This window comes from Rhinolophus sinicus, linkage group LG03 (assembly GCF_036562045.2).
Source record: "Rhinolophus sinicus isolate RSC01 linkage group LG03, ASM3656204v1, whole genome shotgun sequence".
Classification (NCBI taxonomy): domain Eukaryota; kingdom Metazoa; phylum Chordata; class Mammalia; order Chiroptera; family Rhinolophidae; genus Rhinolophus; species Rhinolophus sinicus.
The window spans coordinates 101,367,516-101,391,399 of NC_133753.1; the positions used below are offsets into that span (position 1 = coordinate 101,367,516).

General features: G+C 45.2%; 1 protein-coding gene across 1 annotated transcript in view; it reads left to right on the forward strand.

Moving 5' to 3' along the window:
• Positions 1-16,749, forward strand: part of PRKRIP1 (PRKR interacting protein 1) — a 31,085-nt gene extending 14,336 nt beyond the window's left edge. Inside the window, exons 5-6 of the mRNA XM_019752823.2 lie at positions 1,513-1,580; positions 16,309-16,749. Of these exons, the coding sequence (XP_019608382.1) occupies positions 1,513-1,580; positions 16,309-16,406 (166 nt within the window). The 3' untranslated portion in view covers positions 16,407-16,749. The remainder of the gene's footprint in view (positions 1-1,512; positions 1,581-16,308) is intronic.
• Positions 16,750-23,884: the final 7,135 nt, after the last annotated feature.

A 23,884-nucleotide genomic window follows, 5' to 3' on the forward strand; every position in this document is an offset into this window, starting at 1 on the left:
GCGTAAACCAATACAGAGTTTAAAGTGAAGGTAAGTTTATTTAGCAGAGTAAGTAAGAAAAGGAAGGTCGCTCCACAGACAGCGTGGCGGTCTCTAATCGCTAGTGGAAGAGAGACCCCCTCCATCCACTGGGCTGGGGTTTGTTTGTGTTACGGAAAATTTCTTGGTATGGAGGAAAGAAAACAATGGTAATTTTATCTTTAACTTCTGTAAGATGCAAGATTCAAGAATAGAGGCAGGTTTATCTTTAACTTTTGTAAGGCACACCTGTGGCATATTTGTAGTAGGCTTAATTATGGGTGTGGCCATAATGGAATCTCTGCTTAATAGCCTGTGGATGGTTCTGTGTAATTGATTAACGTCTGCCTGAGTCCGTGCCTTGGAGCATACTGGCAGCAGGCTTGGAATCCAGCCTCCTACTTTCTTCTTTTATAAAAACATTTCTCATCCCCCTTCCCTAAATTACTTGCAGTCGAAAGTTCGCTTGTGTCACCTGTAGTGGTCTTGGGCAGTACAACCCACTGTGGAACAATCCAGTACCTGGCTTTTCTTCCAGTACCTGGGGAGAGATCAAGTCACTTATTGTGCCCCTCCCACAGTTTGTTAAATTCTCCAAAGCTTGGAGGTCAGCATTTTGGTGATTGCATGAATTTCTGTATTTCACTTCTGTATTTTAACATCAGGTTTAACTAGGTGCTGGGAGCAAGCTTCTCATTTAGCGTCTTCCTTAAATTGCGGTCTGTGACCTCCCTAAATGACTACATGAGTATACAGGCTACGTGTGTGTGTTTTAGTAAGTGTTCCCTTGTTGGCGTAAGAAATGTCCAACCTGGTAGAGGATTATTATAAAGAATTTATGTGATCCAAACTGACAGCAGTTGCCGGGAAGCAAAATCTTAAATGCTTCCCAGAGTGGCAGTTTGCAACTTCTTTTATGTATTTGAAATTAAGAGGGAAGTAAGGAAGATTACTGCAAGGTGGGGATTGGATTACAGGATAGTTAAGGTTATGTGCTCTCTTGAGGGTGGTTCTTATGAAAAGAGGCATTTCAAAGGTGTGTTAACCTAGATGCACAGAAATAGTGGACAGGGCTTGCTTAAGGCAAAGATAAACCTTCTACTAAAGAAGTTACGTGCTTAGGAATTTATGATCAGATCACCTGTAAGGTTACTTTCCGTAGAACCCCTTTTTCATTCACACCTGCAACTTTTTGAGAGCCTAGCTTTATTCTAAAAAGAGTCCCTGAATACCTTGGAATGAAAAAGCATCTCCAGTATTTCTGAGATTGCTTTAATCACCTCAGGACTCCTGAGGATTTTATCTTAACTCATGAAGAAAGCAGCTTGATAATGTTGATGTTGGAGTAGCAGAATCATAAAGTATTTCTTTCATTTTATTATTGTGGTGTTTGTGTAATTATAAAGCCTTTAAAGAGCCTATAAGTAGATGTTTCTGTTCTAAAATATACAATAAGGTAGCCAAGGAATTAATGTATTTATATTACATTTGTAGCCAGAAGTTAAAAGAGAAGAAATTATTGGCAAAGAAGATGAAACTTGAACAGAAGAAACAAAAAGAAGGTGAGTGGTACCCACTTGTCTCGGTGGTGACCTTTCTTCACAGAATCTGACCTGTCAAGAGTGAGATTTAGAGTTTGTCGCTGGCTGGCTAGTGAAGAAATGAGGGCTTTTCTAGTAGTTAGGACTCATTTCATTGCAAGTGTCAGAAAGCCAAACGGGGTTAAACAAAAAGAAAGATACTGGCTCACGTGAAGTCCAGGACAGACATGGCTAGTCCAGGAGCTCAGTGGTATTGGCGTTCACTGTCTTCTTCTGTCCCCTGGCTCCCTGTGCTCGCAGGCCTGTGTCCTCCCTGTGGTTATAGGTTCCTGCCTCATTCTTGTCCCGTAGGAAAGACTGAGGGGCCGTCCCTAGCAAAAGTGTATCTGTGTCCCATTTGTCTATGATCATGTCACTTGGCAAGTCAGTTAAGAATGCTTTTGGCCAAAAGAAACCGAAAACTCAACTAGCAGTAGTAAAAACTAAGAGGAGTTCCTTTTTCACACATAACAAGAAATGTGGTGGTAGCTGGCAGCCTCATTTCAGCAGTTCAGTGGTGTCAGGCCTAGCACCCCTGTAGTTCTCTGGGCCTTTATCCTGCGTGATGCAGCTGCTGCAGTCCCTGGCATCATACCTATGTTCAAAGCAAGAAGAAGAGGGAAAAGAAGTGGTACTTGTCTGGTCTGTTTTTTTGTAACTAAAGAGCTAAGCAGTTCCTAGATATTCCCAGCAGATGTCGCCTTATATCTCATTGGTCAGTACTAGGTCACTCGCCATCCCTTGCGGCATTCCCACTAGATGAATAGAAACCAGAATTGTCATGACTGTCTCTAACCTATGGTGATCCATTGTTGGGAGCTGGGGACATTGCCACCCGAGACAGAATTGAGATTTTGTTAACAAGGAGGAAATAGGGGTGAGGAATGTGTCAGCATCCCACAGTGCTGCCAGCGTTGCCCACCTTTGAACCTATCACAAGGCCAGAGGTGCCAGCCATTCCCCTGGAAGCCCCTGGGCTGAGAATCAGGGAGAGGGCCTAAAATAGGAAGGAGCAAGGATGTTAAGAGACAAAAAAATGGCAACTCTCTACTACATTACTGAATCTGTGGCTATTCCCTCATTGAGGAGGCATGCTTCCTGGTTAGACAATTGTGATTTTTGATTTTAAGATAAAGTCAGATTTTCACTGGTGTGCTGAAAAAGATTGGCCCCTTCCAGGACCAATTTCTTTATGAGCTGTAAATGTACTATGTGACACACCATATATGGTATGATTTTTGACTGTTTGCCACCGTTTCCTAGAAGAAATTACTTTCCAGTGCTGAAATGTGATTGCTAGGACCTCATCCCTTAAATAACCCCCCTCATCACTTCGCCTGCCCTACCCCCAGCATGCACACTCACACAGGAATGTGGGAGCACTGGGTCCAATGACTGCAGCCTTGGGCACAGGAGTCAGTCTCATGTTCTGCGGAAGGAGATACCAGAGCTTAGACGCATTATAGCGGGAAATAGAAAGTTATCCTTGGCTCTAGGTAATTTGATGCTCCTTCCTCGGGGTCTGTTGCTTTTGCTGCTTGTCATTGTTCTTCTATATGTGTTTAGTGACTTTCCTGAACTAATTCTGTAAAGCCTATATTTGTTGTGTGTGACCACCAAGGTGTTTGCTTGGTTAGCTGAGTGGCCACTTGATGATTAGAGATTTCCTTAAATGCCTTGAACCAATAAACCTTCCAGTCTTTGCTAAGGGGTTCCGTGTGTGTTGGAGCGTGCCTTCAGCATTATGGCAGGCAGTGCACAAGTCTGCATTAGCCTTCACTCCCTCCTTGCACAGAGCCTCAGGGTCAGCCAGAGGTGAGATTAGGGCCATCATTTGCCTTTCTTAGACGTATGCACAGCTCTGCACATGCATGTGGCCTTCTAGATTCCCAGCGTTTCCTCTTAAGCTTTTGATCGGCTCCTGTGATATTAAGCAGTTGCCACCGATTATTTTTGACAAACACCCTGGGGAAAAGGCTGTTTTGCCCTGAGTCAAGTTGAAAAAAGATAAGCCTTGAAAGTGGAAGTTTCCAGGGAGCCGCCAGACAGATCAAATAAGGACAGAACTCTGTGTATGGAACTTCTGAGGAGCTCCTAACAGTTTACCTCCTCCGGTGGCTGTTAGGATGCTAGCTTTTACAGCTGCTGTGACGAGGAAGTTGGTTTTGAGGGCTAGCTCAGATCTGGGGGGAGAGGGTAGGCAATAGGGCAAGATAAAACCACAGAGTTTGCGGTTTTTACCCAGATTCAGCCATTTTTCTCAAATAATCCAAGAAATATTTCCAGAGTTCTGAAAAGGTTCATTTTGATGATTATCGTCAGTGTTCTTGAGGCTTTTATTGAGGAGCAGATTTTTAGAGGTCTTTACTCTGCCGTTCTGAAAGTGCTTCCAGCCCCTTAAATTTTAATTTACCTATATTTGAAATACCGTGTTTCCCTGAAAATCAGACCGAGCTGGACAATCAGCTTAATGTGTCTTTTGGAGCAAAAATTAATATAAGACTGGGTCTTATTTTACTGTGAGACCCGGTCTTATATAATATAACATAACAACATAATATAATATAATACCCCGTCTTGTATTAACTTTTGCTCCGAAAGATGCATTAGAGCTGATTGTCTGGCTAGGTCTTATTTTCAGGGAAACACTGTATGTTTCCTGTAGACATCAAATGTTTGGGATATGTTTTTTATCCATTCTGACAGTCTCTATCGATCTTTTTACTGATGTGTTTGAATTTCAAGACTACCGTTCTATTTGGGTTTTGTTCCCTCTCTTTTTTGTTTCTCAGTTTTCCCTTCCCTGTCTTCTTTTGGATTATTTGAACGTTTTTATTCCATTGTAATTTATCTATTGTGTGTGTGTTTTTTTAAAGATTTTATTGGGGAAGGGGGACAGGACTTTTTTGGGGAACAGTGTGCACTTCCAGGACTTTTCTCCAAGTCAAGTTGTTGTCCTTTCAATCTTAGTTGTGGAGGGTTCTGTTCAGCTTCAAGTTGTTGTTCTTTCAGTCTTAGTTGTGGAGGGTGCAGCTCAGCTCCAGGTCCAGTTGCCGTTGCTAGTTGCAGGGGGCACAGCCCACCATCCCTTGTGGGAGTCGAACCGGCAACCTTGTGGTTGAGAGGACACACTCCAACCAACTGAGCCATCCGGGAGCTCAGCGGCAGCTCAGCTCAAGGTGCCGTGTTCAATTTTAGTTGCAGGAGGCGCTGCCCACCATCCCTTGCGGGACTCGAGGAATTGAACTGGCAACCTGGTGGTTGACAGCCCACTGGCCCATGTGGAAATCGAACTGGCAGCCTTCGGAGTTAGGAGCATGGAGCTCTAACCGCCTGAGCCACCAGGCTGGCCCTCTATTGTGTTTTTAACTACAGTTGACCCATCAGCAACATGGAGGTTAAGGGTGCCGACACCTCCTCCACCCACCCTGCAGTCAAAAATCTGAGTATCTGTAACTTAAGTCAGCCCTCCACATATGCTGATTCTCATCCACAGTTGGTTGAATCTGAAGATGAGAAACCCAAGGATACTTACTAAAAAAAAAAAAAAAAAATCTAAGTAGACCTGTGCAGTTCAAACCCATGTTGTTCAACGGTCAACTGTATATCCCTTTTTGTAGCTTTATAATTGTTCCCCCAGAGATTACTATATACATACCACTTTCACAGTCTAGTTAGAATCAGTATTTCACCACTTTACTTGGAATGTAGAAACTTCACCACATAGCTTCCTTTATTCTTTATGTTGTAGTTGCCCTATGTATTGCATCTACGTGCATTGAAAACCACATCAGATAATGTTACTATTTTTGTTTGTAATCATCAAATATATTTTAAAGACCTCAAGAGGAGAATAGTATAGCATTGCAACCAGATAGTTAACTTTTTCTGTTGTTCTTCCTTTGTTACTGATGTTCCAAGCTTCCTTCTGGTGTCATTTCCTTGTGTCTGAAGAACTTCCTTTAGTCATTCAGTCAGAACAGGTCTGCTGGCTATGAATTTTCTTAGCTTTTCTTTATATGAGGCTATCTTTACTTCACCCTTGTTCTTGAAGGACACTCTCACTAGATACAGAATTCTGTGTTGGCATTTTTTGTCAGCACTTTAGAAATGTTCCACTCCTCTGGCCTGCATGGTTTCTGATAAAAATCTGTAGTCATTCAAATTGTTCTATCATTGTTTTTCTCTGGCTGCTTTCAAGATTTCTCTTTAGATATCAGCACTTTGATTATGATGTGTCTGCACACGGATTTCTTTGGGTTATCCTGTTTGGAGTTCACTCAGCTACTAGAATATGTAGCATATGTCTTTTGTCAAATTTGGGAAATTTTTTTCAGTTATTTATTTACTTTTCGTCTCTTGTTCATATTGGATAATTCCTATTGATTTTATTGATTTGACTTCAAGCTGTCACTTTCCTGTGGCGTCTCCGTTCTGCTAGCTCCGGTCCTATCCAGTGAATTTTCTATCTCAATTATTATATTTTTTCAGAAAAGTTCTAAAGTCTCCGTTCATTCTTCTTTATACCTTCTATTTCTTTGCTTCAGTTTTCTTCCCATTTGTTTCAAGAGTGTTCACCCTTCCTCCCTCCCTGGAAAATTTTTGAAACTGTTGCTTTAAAATATTTGGTAATTCCAACATCTGGGTCATCGCAGTATTGGTGTTTGTTGGTTGAGTGTCCCCATGCAAGTTGAGGTTTTCCTGATTCTCTATGGACATCTTGAACATTACATTGTGAGGCTCTGGGCTTGTTGATACTTGTTTCAGCAGGCAGTCAACCTGGTTGTGTTCAGAACGTGGGTTCTGACCAGCTTTCTGTGCGCTGTGGTTCCAGCGGCAGTTCGGTTTTCAAAGTGTTTGCTGTGCTCTCCAGATGTGTCCTGCATGTGCCACCCAGTGTCCAGTCAGGGTTTAGTTCTTCGAGTTCGGGTCCCAAAGTGTTTGGTATGATTAGGGCTAGATCTGTACGCACTGTCAGGTGAGCCCAGGCATTCATAAGCAACTCTGTGGTGTCTCTTCCAATCTCCTCCCTCTCCCTGATCTCCCCAGCCATTTCTGGTCTGGGGCTCCCCTTTTCAGACCTCCAGCCTGAAAGCTGGAACTTGAGTTACTCACTCTGCCACATACTCCTGCACCTGCGCCTGCACCAGTGCCGAGCAGGCGGAGGACAGAGGAGAAAAGCAGCAGGGGATGCCCGGCCATCTTAGGGCCACATCCTGTGATCAAAGAGATAAGTTCCCCTCCGTGTGTTCGTGCCTGCAAGCTGCTATTGCTGCCCCAGACACTGTTGCCACCGTGACACCAGTGGAATTGTCTGGGAGCTGGGGTGTGAGAGAATGGAGAAAAGAGAAGAAATACAAGGATTTCCCTTGCTCTGGGCATTAGGAGTCCCCTTCTTATTTGTCAAATCAGAAATAGGTTTCTCTTGGAGCTCTGTCTGTCTGTGCCCAGTCTCCACTTCTGGGTGTTAGATCGCCCTGAGTCCATGCTCGGGGATAGTGGAGGTGGAGGGGGAAAAAACCCCAGGAAACTCAGTTCTGTTCCTGGAGCACTTTGTATTCTGATCTTTTCCCCCAATCTGCTTACTTTTTGGAATCCATGCATTCTGTCCCCGTTCTAGAGTTGTAGTGGAGAGACGGAGTTGAATGTACTTCCTCTATCTTACCTGGGACCCTCTATTTGTTTTCCTGACTCCAAATGCAGGACTTTACATTCAGCTCTTTGTATTTTAACTTGGTGTTATTGGCTCTGTTGATTCAGGTTTCCAAAATCCTTTTCAATTCTGGAATTCAGCCTATTACCATGTCTTTCTGGTGTTGTCATGGACAGGTTTAATAAACATATGTCCTTTGTCATTGGTAAAAATGTTGAGCCAAACTGGGCCAGAGCCCTCAAGCATCTACTAGGGAGCGCCATCTAGGCTGGCACACACCTGTTCACTAAGACTCTGGGTAGAGTTATTCTCCAGCTCAGAGTCAGCTAGACTCACCCTTGTTTCATCTTACTTACAGAGATGTCGTAGGAAACTAAGAGGGAATTGGAGGTCGTGAAGTAAGTACAGTAGATGTAAGTTCTAGGCTCAGCTCTGACTCTGCTCACCCTTACCTCAAGCACCTGGCTTCTCATGTTTGAGCCGATTTTTTTTTTTTTTAGCTTATAAAATGATAAGCTCTTTCTGGATCTAAAATTCTGCAATTTGATAATTCTGCCAAATGCCTTGCTGTAATGAAGCTATATCATATTGGTAGGGGTAGGGGGGAATCCCTCACCAATAAATCTAAGAACCCTTTCAGAATAAGAATCGGAAGTTAGTTTACTTGAGTTTGTACTTTTTTTTTACTTTTTTTTTTGTTTTTTTAAAAATTTATTTATTGGGGTGACATGGTTAGTAAAATTATATAGATTTCAAGTGTACATTTCTATAAAACATCATCTATATATCACATTGTGTGCTCACCACCCAGAGTCAGTTCTCCTTCCATCACCATATATTTGATCCCTTTTACCTTCTTCTACCATCCCCCCACCCTCCTTATTCTCTGGTAACCACCAAACTGTTATCTCTGTCTATGGGTTTTTGTTTCTTTGTCTTGTTCCTTTGTTGCTTTCAGTTTTATATCCCACATATGAGTGAAGTCATATGCCCAAGGCTATCAGGAATATTTGCGGTCATACAACGGGTTTTAGTACCTGCAGGCAGATTTCATCCAGAGCCTTCAACTTGCTGAAAATGGCCGTGTGCCTTTTCACTGGGTCCCCCCTGTCCTGAGCTTCACTTCTATCAAAAAGATGACTGTTCTGTGCCCATGTCACATCATGAAGTCACATCATAGTCACACAGTGTCTTTTTCAAACTGAGGTGCTTGTACTCACTGGGTCATGAAATCATTTTAGAGTTTGCAGCCACTGTGTTTTTCAAACAATAAAATAGACCAGAAGATACCCTGCTGCATCACACTCGGCATAAATATTTTGTGAACCTTTCTTTCAGTTGCTATGTGGGCTGTGGGCTGTGGGCTTTAGTCAAACAACTTTGAAAATCATTGTTAAAGTGCATGGGCCCTGTTCTTAGACTTCATTGTGAAGTTAGCACCAGCACGTATTAAAAAATGATTAGTAATTATACACGGTTGTGTATGCTTCTTACCAAATGAGCACGACCGAGAATGCTATAGGGACAACTGTTATAAAAATGGTTTGTGTGCCTTGTACCTCGCCTTCTCAGTGTTCCTAATTTTTCATTTTGTGAAAGAGAAATATATTTTTTAAGTGCCTGTTTGAAATGAATAGAAACTTAATGTCGTGATTCCCTGTTGTGCCACAAGGGGGCGTGTGTGCGCCATCGGGTTCTCGATGGACTTGGAGGTAAATCACTCAAGCTTTTTGGCTCCTGTAAAAGGCAGCTAGGGGCAGCTGGCTAGGAGTTCCGTTCTGTTGTTAGGGAGAACATATCCCCACTTGTTGTCCATACTGGTCCAGTAGTTCAGTGAAGACACCATGCAGCGTGGGACTCGTGTCTAAATGACACCGTGGGGTGGCATTAAGCCAATTTGGATTATTATGAAGTCCTGAACTCCCAAAATGATGTTTCTAACACCAGTGTTACTTGTCCTAACATAGGCCTGCCTACCAAAGAAATGCTGGGTGACCTTAAGATGATTTAATACTAGGTATATTAAGAGCAGTTTCTCAGCCTCAGGACTGTTGAATTGACATGTAGGGCCAGAAAATTCTTTCCTATCTGGGCTATATCCTGTGTATTGTAGGACATTTACCAGCATCCTGGCCTCTACCCACTAAATACCAGTAGCACCCATCCTCCCCTTGGTCACTGACATGCAAAAATGTCTTCAGACATTGCCAACTGGTTCCCTAGTGGGGGAGGGGAATAAAACTGCCCCCAATTAAAACTTACCTCAACTGGTATCTGGTGTTCAGAAAGTACTCAGTATATTTTGGATTGAACTGTTTGTTTCAATGCCAAAATTCTTACATATGTTGGAAAACTATCTACATCCCTTGTCTTTTGAAAATAAGGTAGTAATGGTTATTTTAGAAATTTTAGAAATATGCAGAAAATAATAAAGTCAAAAATAATAAATTATCTATAATCCTTACTAAAGTAATCACTTTAACATTTTGACATTTCTTTTATTTCAATTTTAAAATATACATTATGTAAAACCTGTTTATATAAACTATATTTTGGGTTGTCCTAGTTTTATCACATAACATTGTATCACAAATATTTTCCCATGTTCTTGCAATTCCATAGTACGAGGGATTTTTTTCCTAGTCTAGTCATTCATCTGGTTAAAAAAAAGTTAATAGTTTCAATTACACTTAGTGGCATTTTATCTAGTATTCCTATATTCTGCAAATAAAATCTCAGGTTCTTGGATTTTTAAAATATTATGTAATGGAAAAAGCTCAAATATTATTCTAATAGATCACCTTTCTCTCCATTTTCTTTTAATCTTTCTCAATATACGTATGTCATTTGTACATAGTTATAATCATCTTGTATGAGCAGTTTCCGATTTTATTTTATTTAACATTATAAGCATTTCCAGTCCTTTATAATTTTTCCAGTGACTGATAATATCCATCAGTTAACGTGCCTTGATATACGTAACCCTTTCCCTTTTGTTAAACGTTAGGTTGGTTCTAGTTTTTGTCTCCTTTAGGAGATACTTTAGTGAATATTACGTACCTGTCTTCCCCCTTTCTGGGTGTTTTTCTTAAGATAATATAGCAGTGGGAATGACTAGAGCACAGAGTCTAAAAATATTTCATGGCTCTTGAAATGTATTGCCCTTTTCTTTCCAAAGAAGTAGTACCAGTTTTTACTGTCACCAGCAGTACGCAGCGATGTGCACTTTTGCCATATCCTGGCCGGCACTGGCTTTTAAAAGTTATTCCTCCCCCATGGATAAGAATATGACTTCAGAGGTCTTAGTAAAAACTGAGGATTTAGTAAAGACCTTAAAAAATACAGATCCAGATCTAGCAGGACGTGGTAGCAGCCTCCACTCTCTTCCCTCCCCACCTCCCCACCCCCACCTCCCCCACCTCCCTCCTGTGTACAGCCTCCAAAGCTCTTTTTAAAACAGATGGGGTTGTTATTTGTGCTTCTGCTTGTGTAATAACAACAGCTGACATTTACTGAACATTTATTATGTATGTTCCCCCAGTTCTACATGTTTTGCAGGTATTAAGTAACGGGCCTCACAGCAGCCCTGTGACAGGCAGGTGTTAGCCCCATTTTACAAAGGAAATCTGAATAAAGTACAGACTTTAGCTAATACATGTTTCAGTATTGGTTGATTATTGTGACAAATGAACCATATTAACTTAAGATGTTAACAGTAGGGGAAACGAGGTGTATGGGAATTGTTTGTACTATACTGTCTTTGTATTTTTTCTATAAATCTAAAACCATTCTAGGGACCTTAGGCACCAAGCGGCGACGGCACCCACAGAGCTAGAGGGAGTGAGTGCTGGGGTGGGATTTGATCCCAGATAATGTGTCACTACTGGCTGTGGCCTTACCCACGAGGTGATCCTGCTTGCAACCTAGTCAGCAGCCCCTGCGATCCTGGCACTCCCTGTGCGGCCTTTTCTGTGTCGTTTCACCACCAGTTTGGTCTGGCCACTCCCTGCTATCAGGCTCTGCTCTCACCAAGCTTATACCTCCGCTCGTCCTCCTTGCTGCGCGTGTCCAGGCCTCTGCCCTTTTCTGTTTCGTGCTACCTGACTCCCCATCTGCTGGAGAACATATACTCGTCCTGCACCTTCCTCTGTCAATGTTTTCTTCTTTGTAAAGCCTTTCCTAACGTCCCCCCACCCCCATCCTAGCTGATCGAGCCTTTCTCTCCACCTCGCTCCCAGAAGGGTTTGGTTATAGAATCTGCTAAATCACATAACATGCTTATCTCTTCAACTGTCATCTCAGTTCCATGAGGGTAGGACAGTGCTTTTTTTTTTTTTAATAAACTTTTTGATTTAGAATGATTTTAGATTTAGAGAAAAAATGCAAAGATAATATAGCACAAAGAATTCCCATACACCCAGTTTCCCCTGTTGTTAACATCTTAAGTTAATATGGTTCATTTGCCACAATAATCAACCGGTATTGAAACATGGATTAGCTAAAGTCCATACTTTATTCAGATTTTCTTAGTTTTTACCTAATGTCGTTTTTGTTTTCCAGGATCCCATCCGGGATATCACATTACATTTAATCATCATGTCTCCTTAGGCTCTTGTTAGCTGTGACAGTTTCTCAGACTTTGCTTGTTTTTGATGACCTTGAGAAATTTTTTTTTTTTAAATTGGGAAACAGTGTGTGTTTCTCCAGGGTCCATCAGTTCCAAGTCGTTGTCCTTCAATCTAGTTGCGGGGGGTGGGGGCGCAGCTCACTGGCCCATGTGGGAATCCAACCGGCAACCCTGTTGTTCAGAACTCACGGTCTAACCAACTGATCCATCAGGCCGCCCGACTTTGAGAATTTTGAGGGTCATATGTTCTGTAGAATATCCTTCAATTGGGATTTGTCAGATTTTTTTCTCATGGTTAGACTGGAGTTATTTATTTTGGGGAGGAAGGCTACAGAGATAAAGTACCGTTCTTACCAAATCAGTGCTGTGTACTTCAAGACGACTTGATACTGACCTTGATCACCTTGCTAACTAAGGCCGTGCTTAGCAAGATTCTCTACTGTAAATGACTAGTTTCTTCCCTGCCCACACTTGTGCTCTTTTGGCTTTTGCACAGTGTCATTTGGAAAGAAGTCACTCTGTACAGCCCACACTTAAGGAGTGGAGAGTTATGCAGCCCTTCCACGAGGGAGTGGCCGCAGAAATTATTTGGAATTCTACACAGGAGATTTGTTTCTTCACCCCTATTTATTTATTTGTATGGATGTTGGACTCGTGGATGTTTATTCTTTAAGGTTAGTCCAGTATTACTTTATTTTGTTGCTCAAATTATTCCAGCTTGGCCATTGGGAGCACTTTCATTTGGCTCCTGTGTCCCTTTTCCATACTCCCATCAGTGCGTGCGTGTGTGTGTGTGTGTGTGTGTGTGTGTGTGTGTGTTGTTGTTGTTGTTTGGGTGGGATGGGGCTTTAGCACCTCCTTACTTTCTGGCACTACAAGATATTCCAGGCTTATCTTGTGTATTTCCAGACCTAGAATCAGTCATTTCTCCAAGAAGTCCTGGTTCCTTTTATTGGAGAATGATATGAGAAACCAACATCTGGGAACTAGATGTGTTCTTTACCACTAGGGTATTGCTGTTTTTAGGCCCTATGAACTGATAGAGCAAGGAAATATATATGTGTGTGTGTACTAAACAGGGTATGTACACATATTTATAGGTATTTCTATATGTACTCTTTGGTATCTGTATTAATCTAAAGGTGAGTTCATACTGATGTCTCCACCTCTAAATCATTGCCACATGGATCATTCTAGCCTTTTCAGCGTGTTTGCCTGTAACCTCCCACTCCAGCAGTGAGTAACCTGGCTCCCACCATCCACCATCCATTTATCTAATTATTCAGTTCCAGTATACACAGACAGTGGTTTCAGAATTGTTAACCTGTTACCTATGGGAAACAGCTATATCAGCTAGAGTACAGTGCTATGTAGAGTTCTTTTTGCCTTTAGTCTTACACACTCCACTATTTCTAAAATTATTTAGGCGAGCACCTTTCCTCCACCCCCTTCACAGGGGTTACATTGATTTGTAATACGGTTGGATTCATATGTCACATTTTGCATTTCATTTTGGGATCCCTGACATCCTAAAATTTGCATACATCAAGGTTTATTCTTTGTGCTGTGAAGTTACATGAATATTGACAAATGCATAGTGTTATGTACCCACCATTACAATATTATTTAGACTAGGCTCACTGCCTTAAAAAAAAGAATTCCCTGTGCTTCACCTGTTCAACCTCCTCCCCACTCCCAATCCCTGGCAACCCCTGATCTGTTTACCATCCCTACAGTTCTGCCTTTTCCATGGTGTCATTTGGTTGGAATCATGTATGATGTAGTCTTTTCATTCTGGCTTCCTCCTTCACTTAACAGAATGCATTTAAGATCCATCTGTGTCTTTGTGTGGCTCTACAGCTCGTTCGTTTTTGTTACAGAACAGTATTCTATCACATGGATGGACCATGGTTTGTTTATCCATTCACCTATCAAAGGACATCTGGGTTGTGTCTAGTTTTTGGTGACTCTGAATAAAGCTGCTACAAACATTTTCTGTGATGCTTTTTGTATTGGTACAAGTTTTCAGGTCTGTTGAGTATATTCAGGTGATTGTTGGATCATATGATGCGACTATATTTAGCTTTGTAATAAACTCAACTGTCTTCCAAAGGGGTCGTACATTTTGCATTTCCATCACCAAGGAATGAGAGTTTCTCTTGCTCCACATCCTTGCCAGCGGTTGGTGTTGTGAATTTTTTAAATTTTAGCCATGTCTTGTTTTAATTTTAAATTCTTATGTCCTCAACCTTAAGCATAGGTGTAATAAACACTTTACTATTATTTATTTACGTTGAAGAAATGAACGGTTGAAATAATTTTGTGGAATCCCCGAATGACCTGAACGTGCCTCAGATTCCAAGGTCTCTCCTGTGAGGTGCTCTCAGGCCCTGGCAGCACGTTTCCCACACGGGAACCAAGTGTATGTACTGTTAAGTGAGGTACTGTGTCTTCAGGGGCTTCTCAGTCACAGGGAATGTTTTGAGCCCTCCTCTGTTAATCAGCATCTCAGCATCCAAAACACCCTGTTTCACAAATATCCAATATTTTACTGTTCCATTAAGATCAGAATTAAAGATCAAATCCTACGCTCTTGTCCTGCTGTGTTCAGACCTATGTGGGAGTGGTTCTTGGCAGATAGAATGTGCTAACTTACGGAACAAAACAAAAATAATGAGCAGTGTCAGCCTTGTAGCCCAGTCTAGAACAGAGCTCCCCAGCTGGCATATGGTGACGGGCTGCAAGTGGCAAGGCCCTGATCCCCTCGGCCTTCAGGCTGGAGCCTGAGTGCCCGAGGCCTTGGCCCAGCTGCCCCATGTGCCATAGAAATACTGTCCTTTTCCACACATGCCATGACGTGAAAGCGTGGGGAGTGCTGCCCTGAGTCCAGGGAGCTCGGAGCTCGGTTTTTGATCCCTTTCTGGTTTTTCCCTCGATTTCTCCATAGTATGCCCTTTTTCTTTATTGTGGTAAAATACACATAATAGAATTCACCATTGTAAGTGTACAGTTCAGTGGTGTTGAACACATTCAGATTGTTGTGCCACCATCCATCCCCATAGCTCTTCATCTTGCAAAATGGAAACTATACCTGTTAAACAATAACTTCCCACTCCCCTCTGCCAGCTCCCGGCAAGCACCACTTTACTTTCTGTCTATGATTTTGACTCTTTTAAGTACCTCATATAAGAGGAATCATAGAGTATTTGTCTTTCTGTGACTTGCCCGTCACACTCAGCGTAATATCCTCAAGGTTCATCCATGTTGCAGCAAGTGTCAGAATTTCCTTCCTTTTTAAGGCCAAATAATATTGAATTATATGGATAGACTACATTTTGTTTATCTGTTCAGTATGCTCGCCTCACTCATGTCTCCAGCTTGCTTTTCTTTTGCCTGAGTTTCCATAGGCATTTCTGCAGGCAAGACAGGCAGATGCCTGGAGAGTCAAATAGCCCAGGTTTGAATCCTGGGTCCTTGTTTTCCTAGCACATTACTTAACCTCTCTGAGCTTTATTCCTCATCTGTAAAGTGGATGTATGGTAGTGGTACTTACCTCATAGACGACTGTTAGAGTTAAACAGGACGGTGAAGACCGGAACCTGGAACACATAGGTGTTCAGCAAGCTCTTTGACCCTGTGAGGGCAGCAGGAGCAAAGCTCTGGGTGCCTGTGGGCTCTGGGGGTGCCCGCGCATCAGGAGGGAGGAGAAACCAATGGGCCTAGGTGAGCCCCACCGCCTGCACATGGCCTCCTGGGGTAGCCTGGGAGCTGAAGGACTGCTGCTGCTTCTGGGCTCTGGCTCTGCCGTGGTCCAGCTCTCACCCACCGCCTGTCCCCAAGAAGAGGGAGAAGTTGCAAACCAGTTGTCTTTATGCTCTGCTTTTGGCAGCTCAGGCACTGTGGGTACAGGCAGTCATGCCAGGGAAAACGCTGGAACTCAGAGCTGCACTCACAGTGGGTCTGTGGGAAGAGCCGGGAAGCCGGCATGTTTGTTGTGGGCAGAGCCCTCTGCTACAGTATTTGAAACTCCTTCTGCAGACTGCAGCGTGAGAGCTTGAGCCATCGGCAGCAGCGCTGTCAGTGTTAAATGTTAAACGGCTGCCTGGCTAGGGGGTTGTCCTGCCAGGATGGCAGTGAGCAGCATATGCAAGCAGTGGGGCTCAATCTGTGGGGTGTCAGGCTCTTGGGGGTGCTGCTGGACACACGGGGATGAGGTCCACCCACAGGCAGTGGTAGGGCAGCTCTGTGACCAATGCTTCATACCGGGGGCGTGGCGCTGGGGACTGATGAATGGGGACCTCGTGTGGCTCCTCGCTGCCTGTGTAGGAACAGCCAATTCCACTGTTTCCTCAGTACCCCACCTTTTCTAAAGCGCCCCTTGATTCTCAGTGAATTTGCATGTCTCTAATCTGGGTGTCGTGCGATTACAGGATCCAGTCAGTCCCGGGAGCAGCCGTCCAGCAGCTCTGAGGAGGCGTCTGGGACGGAGGAAGAGGAGGAGGAGCCCAGCTTCCTCACGGGGCGGTGACAGTGTGGGGCCCAGCGCCCCAGAAAACCCTCCACCCCGCCCGAGGGGAAAGGAGGCTGTTTCCACTCACTTCTCTCCCAAGGCCTCGCTGGAGAGAAGCACATGGGAAGCCATCTAACTGCTCACAGCCCTGCCTGTCGCAGGACTCCGAGCCTGCGGCACAGACCACCAGTTCCTGGACACTCAGGGACGTTGCTGAGCAGCGTCCATTCATTTTCCTGCCAAAGGGGAGAGATGTATAACCGCCTGCCCCTCATGCCTGTTCTCACATATTTTGAGTGATGAGTTTGGGGCTGGTTTCTGTGAAAGGAATGTGTATTTAGTAAAAAACAGAAAAACTGTAGGTTTTGTTTGGACCTGTGAAATGTGAAAGCTATAGGGGAGGCTGTGAAATGAGGTGACGGGCCTGTTCCCAGATTCACTGAGGGAAATGGTTTTGGTTCTGGGCCTGACTTCCATTTCCTTCAGCTGAGGGTGCAGACTGCACCTCAGAACATATACTCCTGCCCAGCAGCTCCCAGTACACCATGTGTTTTGGGAAGCCTTGGGCATGTCCAAAGGGAGGGGGCCGGCCCGGTGGCTTAGGTGGTTGGAGCACCATGCTCCTAACACGGAGGTCGCAGGTTCGATTCCCACATGGGCCAGTGAGCTGCACCCTCTACAGCTAAGACTGGCGGGGGAGGGGGGCAGGGGGCAAGGCTCATAATACCAGCATGGGCCAGGGAGCTGTGTCCTACACAACTAGACTGAGAAACAACGGCTTGAACTGGAGTGGGGGGCGGGGAATAAGGGGAAGGAAAAAACAAAAAAACAAAACATGGGAAGGGAGATGTGGGACGTAACGGGGGAGGGGCTGGGCCAAGGGAACTGATGCCTGAAAATAGCTTTTGGGAAAAGAATTAGACTAGAAAAAGAAGCAGGTAGAGAATCTGGGCTGGGGTGAACAGAATAGAGGGCATGGGGAATCCTAACGGGACTGGCAGGGAGGGGGACCCATTGGCCAAAAGCTGCTTTTTCATCCTGAGGTCAAAGGGAATCTAAACAGAAAATGGGAGGTTGCCTTTTAGGCAACAGGAAGGAAAGAGGTGGTTTCTGATTAGAAACTTTTACTCACTTTTTGGATTATTTATCTCCAACTCCAAGTTTCTAAAAATATTTTGTGCCTTTTATGGAGTTTGATAGGATTAAGGAAATCATGGTTTTGAGTGAAGGGAAACAAGAAACGTTTTACTCTTCTTGCACTTTGTAGTATTGATTTCCCTGGCCCCGCTCTGAGCCAGGTACCTGTGGTGACTTCTGTCCTTTCAGGAATTCCTGAATTCAGCAGTTCAGGAATTTTTCTTTCCCAGGAAGCTGAAATGGAAAGTCAGCCCTAATAAATTAGCACACACCCTGGCCATACGTTTTGAAACCTGTGTTTCTCTTTGGTCAGGGACTGGCTGGTTATTTGTGTTGTGTTTTTTTGTTCCCCTGCATTTGACCTGTTGGTTTCTTTATCTCCCCCCAGACTGTGTGTCACAGCTCTTGAGTCTGCAGCCTGGATCTCGTGGGTGTTGTCTTGCACTGGAGACGGGAGGGTATCAGAGTGGAGCCTGAAGACCTGGGTTCGAGCCCTGACCCTACCTCTGATGAGACAGGAAACTCTGAATGAGTCACTTCCTGCCTCTGCCCAGTGCACCTGACCAAGAGCTTAGTGAGATGTGTGTTGGACAAGTGAGCAGAAGACTAAACAAATAGGATACCAGGCAGGGTGTTTTACATCTTTACTAGATTTCAGAAGGTGATGTTTCGGTAGGAAATGTCCTCTGGCAGTTTCTGAGTTTTTAAGGGGTCCTCAATACCTTAGGTTGGATGAGTCTCAGTCTTTCTTCTTCCAGGTATTGTTTATTTGGGAAAGAGAAACAATTAGGTGTCATCAATGAGAAGTGAGTGGATGATACTGAAAGGACCCCCTCCCCTCAAAAAAGCCATGATTAGGGGAAAATCATTAAATAATGCCCTTATTGATTAGCTCGTGAGTAAGGAGAGATCTAAATGGAAAAACAAAGGTATGCATAACTTGTCTCATGTAAGAGTTCTTTTTTACTAGGTAAGTTAGGCCTTTGTTCACTCATTCACCAAATGTTTAAAGAGCACTCAGTGACAGCCCTATGTCAGGCCGAGTTATTTGTGTTAAAATACTCTTTACCCTTTAATTAGCTGCCCCATATAGATTTACCAGAGGTCTGGAAACTTGCCCAAGTCACCCAGCAAGTAAGTGGTGGAGCTGGCCTTTGAACCTGGGTAGTGCAACTCCAGGATGCATCAGCCCCGTCCTGCTCTGGGGAAGAAACTTGCCCAGACCTGGAGGGGGGAGGGGTTCCTAAGGGCTGCACCTCCTTTAATAAGCCCCCTGGAGCATTTGTGTGTATAATAATATGATAGTATGTCATAATATGTCATAGTTTTAAATACAATTGATCCTCACTTTTCACAAGTTCTGTGTTTGTGAATTCACTAAAATTTATTTGTAACCCCAAAATTAACACTGGTGATTTTGCGGTCATTTGCAGACATGCGCAGAGTAGCAAAAATTTGAGTTGCCTGATGCACACGTTCCCAGCTGAGGTGAGACATGGTGATACTCTGCCTTCTTGTTTCAGCTCAAACTTTTCTATGTAATGACAGGGTTTTTGCATTTTTTGCTTTCTGTTGGTGATTTCTGTTTAAAATGGCCCCCAAGTGTAGTGCCAAAGTGCCGTCTAATAGTGTTCTTAAGTGCAAGAAGGCGGTGGTGAGCCTGAGAAAAGCTTCATTCAGGCATGAGTTACAGTGCTGTTGGCTGAGAGTCCAGCGTTCATGAGTCCATAATACCTATTTATTAACAAAGGTGTCTCAAAACAGAAACACATAAAACAAGGTTATGTATCGATCAGCAGATGTGACCTGACGTTGAGAGCTCATGGGAAGCCAGCCCTGTATTTCCCTGGTGGTTTGGTATTCCCTACGTCAGTGTTCTGGGCGACTGTGGAGGACAGAACATACCGGGAATAATGAGAATCAGTCAGAGAGGAAGTGAGCTGCGTGCACAAGCCTGGACTTACAGAGATGTCTTTCCTAAAGCGAGGAACTGTCGGGTATGGCTGTATCTCCCCAGGAGAATCAGGCCGCTGGACTGAGGAGTCCCGCCTGGAATGTAGGACCACAGATAGCACGTGGGAACCCAGCACTCCCCACCATCCTTAGGTCTTCCCTAGTATAATCATGGTCCCACTTTCTAAAGAGCACTTTTGCATGTCCTCTCTCCTTAGCCCCACCCCAGCAAGTTACTGTGTCCCAGAGCAGGGAGAAAGCAGAAGCTTCAGGCCAAACCCTCGTGCCCCCTCCCCCCCTGCATCCAGCAGCCAGAGGCATCCGGGCCAGTGCGCCCTGCTTTCCCTCTCGGTACAGTGCAGAGCTCCCCTCCGGTTTCCTGATCTGGCCTCTCCCATCAGGAAGCGGCGCTGGGGTCTCCGTGGTGAAACAACAGAAGCCCTTGTGTCGTCCTCCGTCACGCATTTCTCCTCCCTTGTCAGCCACATGCCCCGGGAGCTCTCTGTGCTCACTCCCACCTCTGCCCTCACCCCTCTCCCAGTAGCATCATCGCCATCACTCCGTGAAGTCCTCCTCTCACCAACTCCAGCCCCTTCGTGGCCTTCATACAATTTTGCACACTCCTCTCAGCATTCCTGACAGTACTGCCTCCGGCTTTCTGTCCTTCCCTTGCTTGCTTCTCTGGGGGGACTCAGCGCTGTCATCTGTCGACACTCAGGCCAAGATCTTATCTAGTCCATGGCTTTAAATACCGTCCTCACTGATGCCTTCTTCTGGGTTTGTGGATTCAACTTCCCTTTGGAGCCTCAGACTCTGCCTGCCTACCACCTCCCGTTGGATGTCTAATGGGCACCGTGCCCTTTAAGAAAAACAAGCTTTTCACCCCCTAAGCACATTCCTCCACCATCTTCCCGCCCAGGTAAGTTGCTCAAGCCCCTGACGTGGGAATCAGGGTCCTTCTTGGTTCCTGTTTTTTTCTCAGCCCCTCCCCACACCCCTTCATCAGCAGGTCCTACACCTGCTCACTCTCATCTCTGCCCATTCACCCCCGGCCACACCACACCACCAGCATCGCTAGCTTGGATGGGTGCCAGGGGCTTTTTCTCCTTATGCCCACCCCCCAGAAACAAATCTGTTCTCCACGCAGCAGCCGTGATCTTACAAAGTAGAAACCAGATCTTGTCACCCCTCTGTGGTAAGTCCCTGATGGCTTCCCTCACCTTTGAAATAGCTGCAAGACTGTTCATTATCTAGCCCTGCCCCTCCTTTGGTGCCCTCTTGCTCCCCACAGCCGCATGTCTGGCATGTTCCTGCCTCAGGAACTCTGCACCTGCAGGCCTCTGCTTTCCACCCACCCACCCACGACTGTTCTGTTTCCTTTTCTTCCATAGTGCCCATCACTGTTTCCTCTGCCACACCAGCACCCCCTACACCCCAGACTTACCTCTGAGCTCCGTAAGCACGAGGACCTGCTTGTCCTGCTCTGTGCCACACCCCTAGTGCCAGCACAGTGCTTGGGACAAAACAGATGCTCAATGAATGTCAGTTAGGTGATGGTCCAAGTCCCAGCGACTGAAAGCTGTTCATGCCCGAAACACTGCTTCTGTGGCAGGAAGAACTAAGTAGACAGATGCAGTTAGTTACGTTCGTTGGAGACGGCTAAAATGATGCCCACTGTGCAGCAGTGCCAGCCGAGGACCTGCCTAAAAACTCCAGACGCCCTGCTCACACCCCAGACTCCAATTCAAAACTGTTCAGGCCCAAAATAGGCATTTGAAACAAGTACCCCAGGAGATTACAGATCCCCCTGCCCCGTACCTTGAGAAACACTGGTTTGGAGCATATTAAATACCATTACTATTTTATTTATTTTATTTTATTTTTTAAATATTTTATTGGGGAAGGGGAACAGGACTTTATTGGGGAACAATGTGTAATTCCAGGACTTTTTTCAAGTCAAGTTGTTGTCCTTTCCGTCTTAGTTGTGGAGGGCGCAGCTCAGCTCCAGGTCCAGTTGCCATTGTTAGTTGCAGGGGGCGCTGCCCACCATCCCTTGTGGGACTCGAGGAATCGAACCAGCAGCCTTGTGGTTGAGAGCCCACTGGCCCATGTGGGAATCGAACCAGCAGCCTTCGGCCGGCGTTAGGAGCACAGAGTTCCAACCTCCTGAGCCACCGGGCCGGCCCACCATTACTATTTTAAATTCACTTCTCTGCTTCCAACATTTATCTTTTGGAAAAAACAAATTATTAAACTGAGTTAGAGGGGTGATGTGCTATTGTGCCGTTGGAAGCAGGACTAGAACTAAGTCTGGTTTCCAGCTACATGGAACATGAACTGCGTGGAAATGTTTCCTTTGGAGTCATCATCGGAAAACATGTTTTCTCCTCCACTTCGGAAGCTAATTTGTTTATTAGTAGTCACACTTGACTAAGCGGGCTACAATTACCGTACGTTAACATCTCTCAATATTGAGAGCACCCTTAGAAATTAACCAGGGCAAGTCCCACGAGGCAGTATTCAGCTTTCTGTAGCAGATGTTTATTGAACACCAACTAAGTGCTAAAGCCAAAGGATTCGTAAGTACACTTTGCAAGGCAATGAGGATGATGGTGAGCAAGACACCGACAGCCGTTGCCTTCAGGGAGCTCCAGGTCTGATCAGGGACAAACAAAAGGGCCAGTTCTGTGTCGCATGGGATGCTGTGTGGGCATGTGACCCAGGCCTCCAGCATGTGGGAGGGCTGAGCTGAGCTCGTGGGTAGCTCAGTCATGCACGGCTGCTAAGCAAGCAAGCTGAGGAGGGAGCAGATGTCCTGCTGTGGCCTCAAAATCACGTTAAGGGGACTGGAATGGGGAGACACGAGGGGGGATTTTCACTTTGTGGTGTATAGATTGGAAGAGGCTCTTGCAGATCGGAGGTGATGATGGCCTGAATTAGTATAGAGGCCAGTGGGGACAGAGAATTGGGGGAGATTCCAGAAACTTTAGGCGGGAGAATTCGCAGGAGTTGGGAGGGGAATCAGGAATGACACCAGATCTCCAGTGGGTGGATGGTGGAACAGCCTGAGACGGGTGGTCAGGAGGTGGAGCAGGTATGTGAGAGAAAGATGATGAATTCTGCTGTGGGCATGAAGTTTGGAGCATGCCCTGCCAGGCTGGGACTAGATCAGGGCTGGCGGCAGTGATCTGGGATTCATCAAGCTCCTGAAACAAGGGCAGTGGGTGAGACCAGTCAGGAAGAAGTGGATAGGGGGACCCAGATAGAACCCTGAGAAACACCGCATCTAGGGGACAGCAGAGGAACCTGCCGCCCAGGGGTGGGGAGTCAGGTGGGGTCACCGGAAGTGTTTCTAGATGGAAGGAGGGGTACCCTATGAGACAAGGTAATGCCTGAAATATCTTCCGGATGTAGCAATACATCCGGAATGTCAGTGGACTGCAGAGGGCCGAGGAGGAAATGAAGTGATGACAACTCTCTTATGAAATTTGATGTGACGTGGGGGAAGACGGTGACAGGAGATGGGCTGAGAGGGGAAAGGTGGGTCTCAGCAGGGTCAAGGAAGAGAGGTGGTGGATTGAGAAGTGAGTGAGAAAAGGCCAGAAAGACATCCGAATTTAAGATTCCACGGAGGGCGGTTAAGGGCTAGTCCACAGGAATGGATGGCCAAGGGGACAAGTAGCGTGTCGGGGACTGTATACACTGTCCATGCCAGCTGTGTGGCCATCCTGGATAAGACCTGGGGTGGAGAGGGAAGCAGGGACCGCAGTCTTCACTGAATGAGGGGGCCTGTGCTGATGAGGAAGACCAGCAGGTGGTTTACCCCTGGGATGTGCCTCAAAGAATTGGTCTTTTTCAAGTGTGGGGTAGCTGAGGCCTTGGGGGAGGAAGCAGCTTGCTAAGGTCAACCAACTAGGGCAATAACAGCCCAAACTGCAGCCCGGACATCCGCTGGGTGGCTGGTACAATACTTGTGGACCTTTACCTGAACCTCCTTCCTCTCCATGTAACTCCCACTCAACTACCTGGGCACTCGAGGGGACCCTCCCACCCTCGGGGCTGTGATCATTCCCTCTCTACTTTCAACATGGTGTTGTCCCCTTCCTCAGTCTTCTGTGAGGGGACGAAGGGGTGGAGCCATTTTCTGTGGTAGGAAGGAAACTAGCTCTGAAAAGCACTGGCAATTATGACACATTTTGCTTCTGTCCAGACTCGCTGGATAAATATGCTTGGGGTGGAGGCATGGCCAACTGGCATAGGAAGCTTCGTAAAGGACGTGCACTCAGGCATCCAGGCTGAGAGCTCAACAAGTAAATGACTCGGTTGCTGAAAGAATTTTCATCTATGATGCAACTACTGTATTTTCCAGTGTTTTTCTTCCTGTTTTCCAGGTCATTTTACAAAGA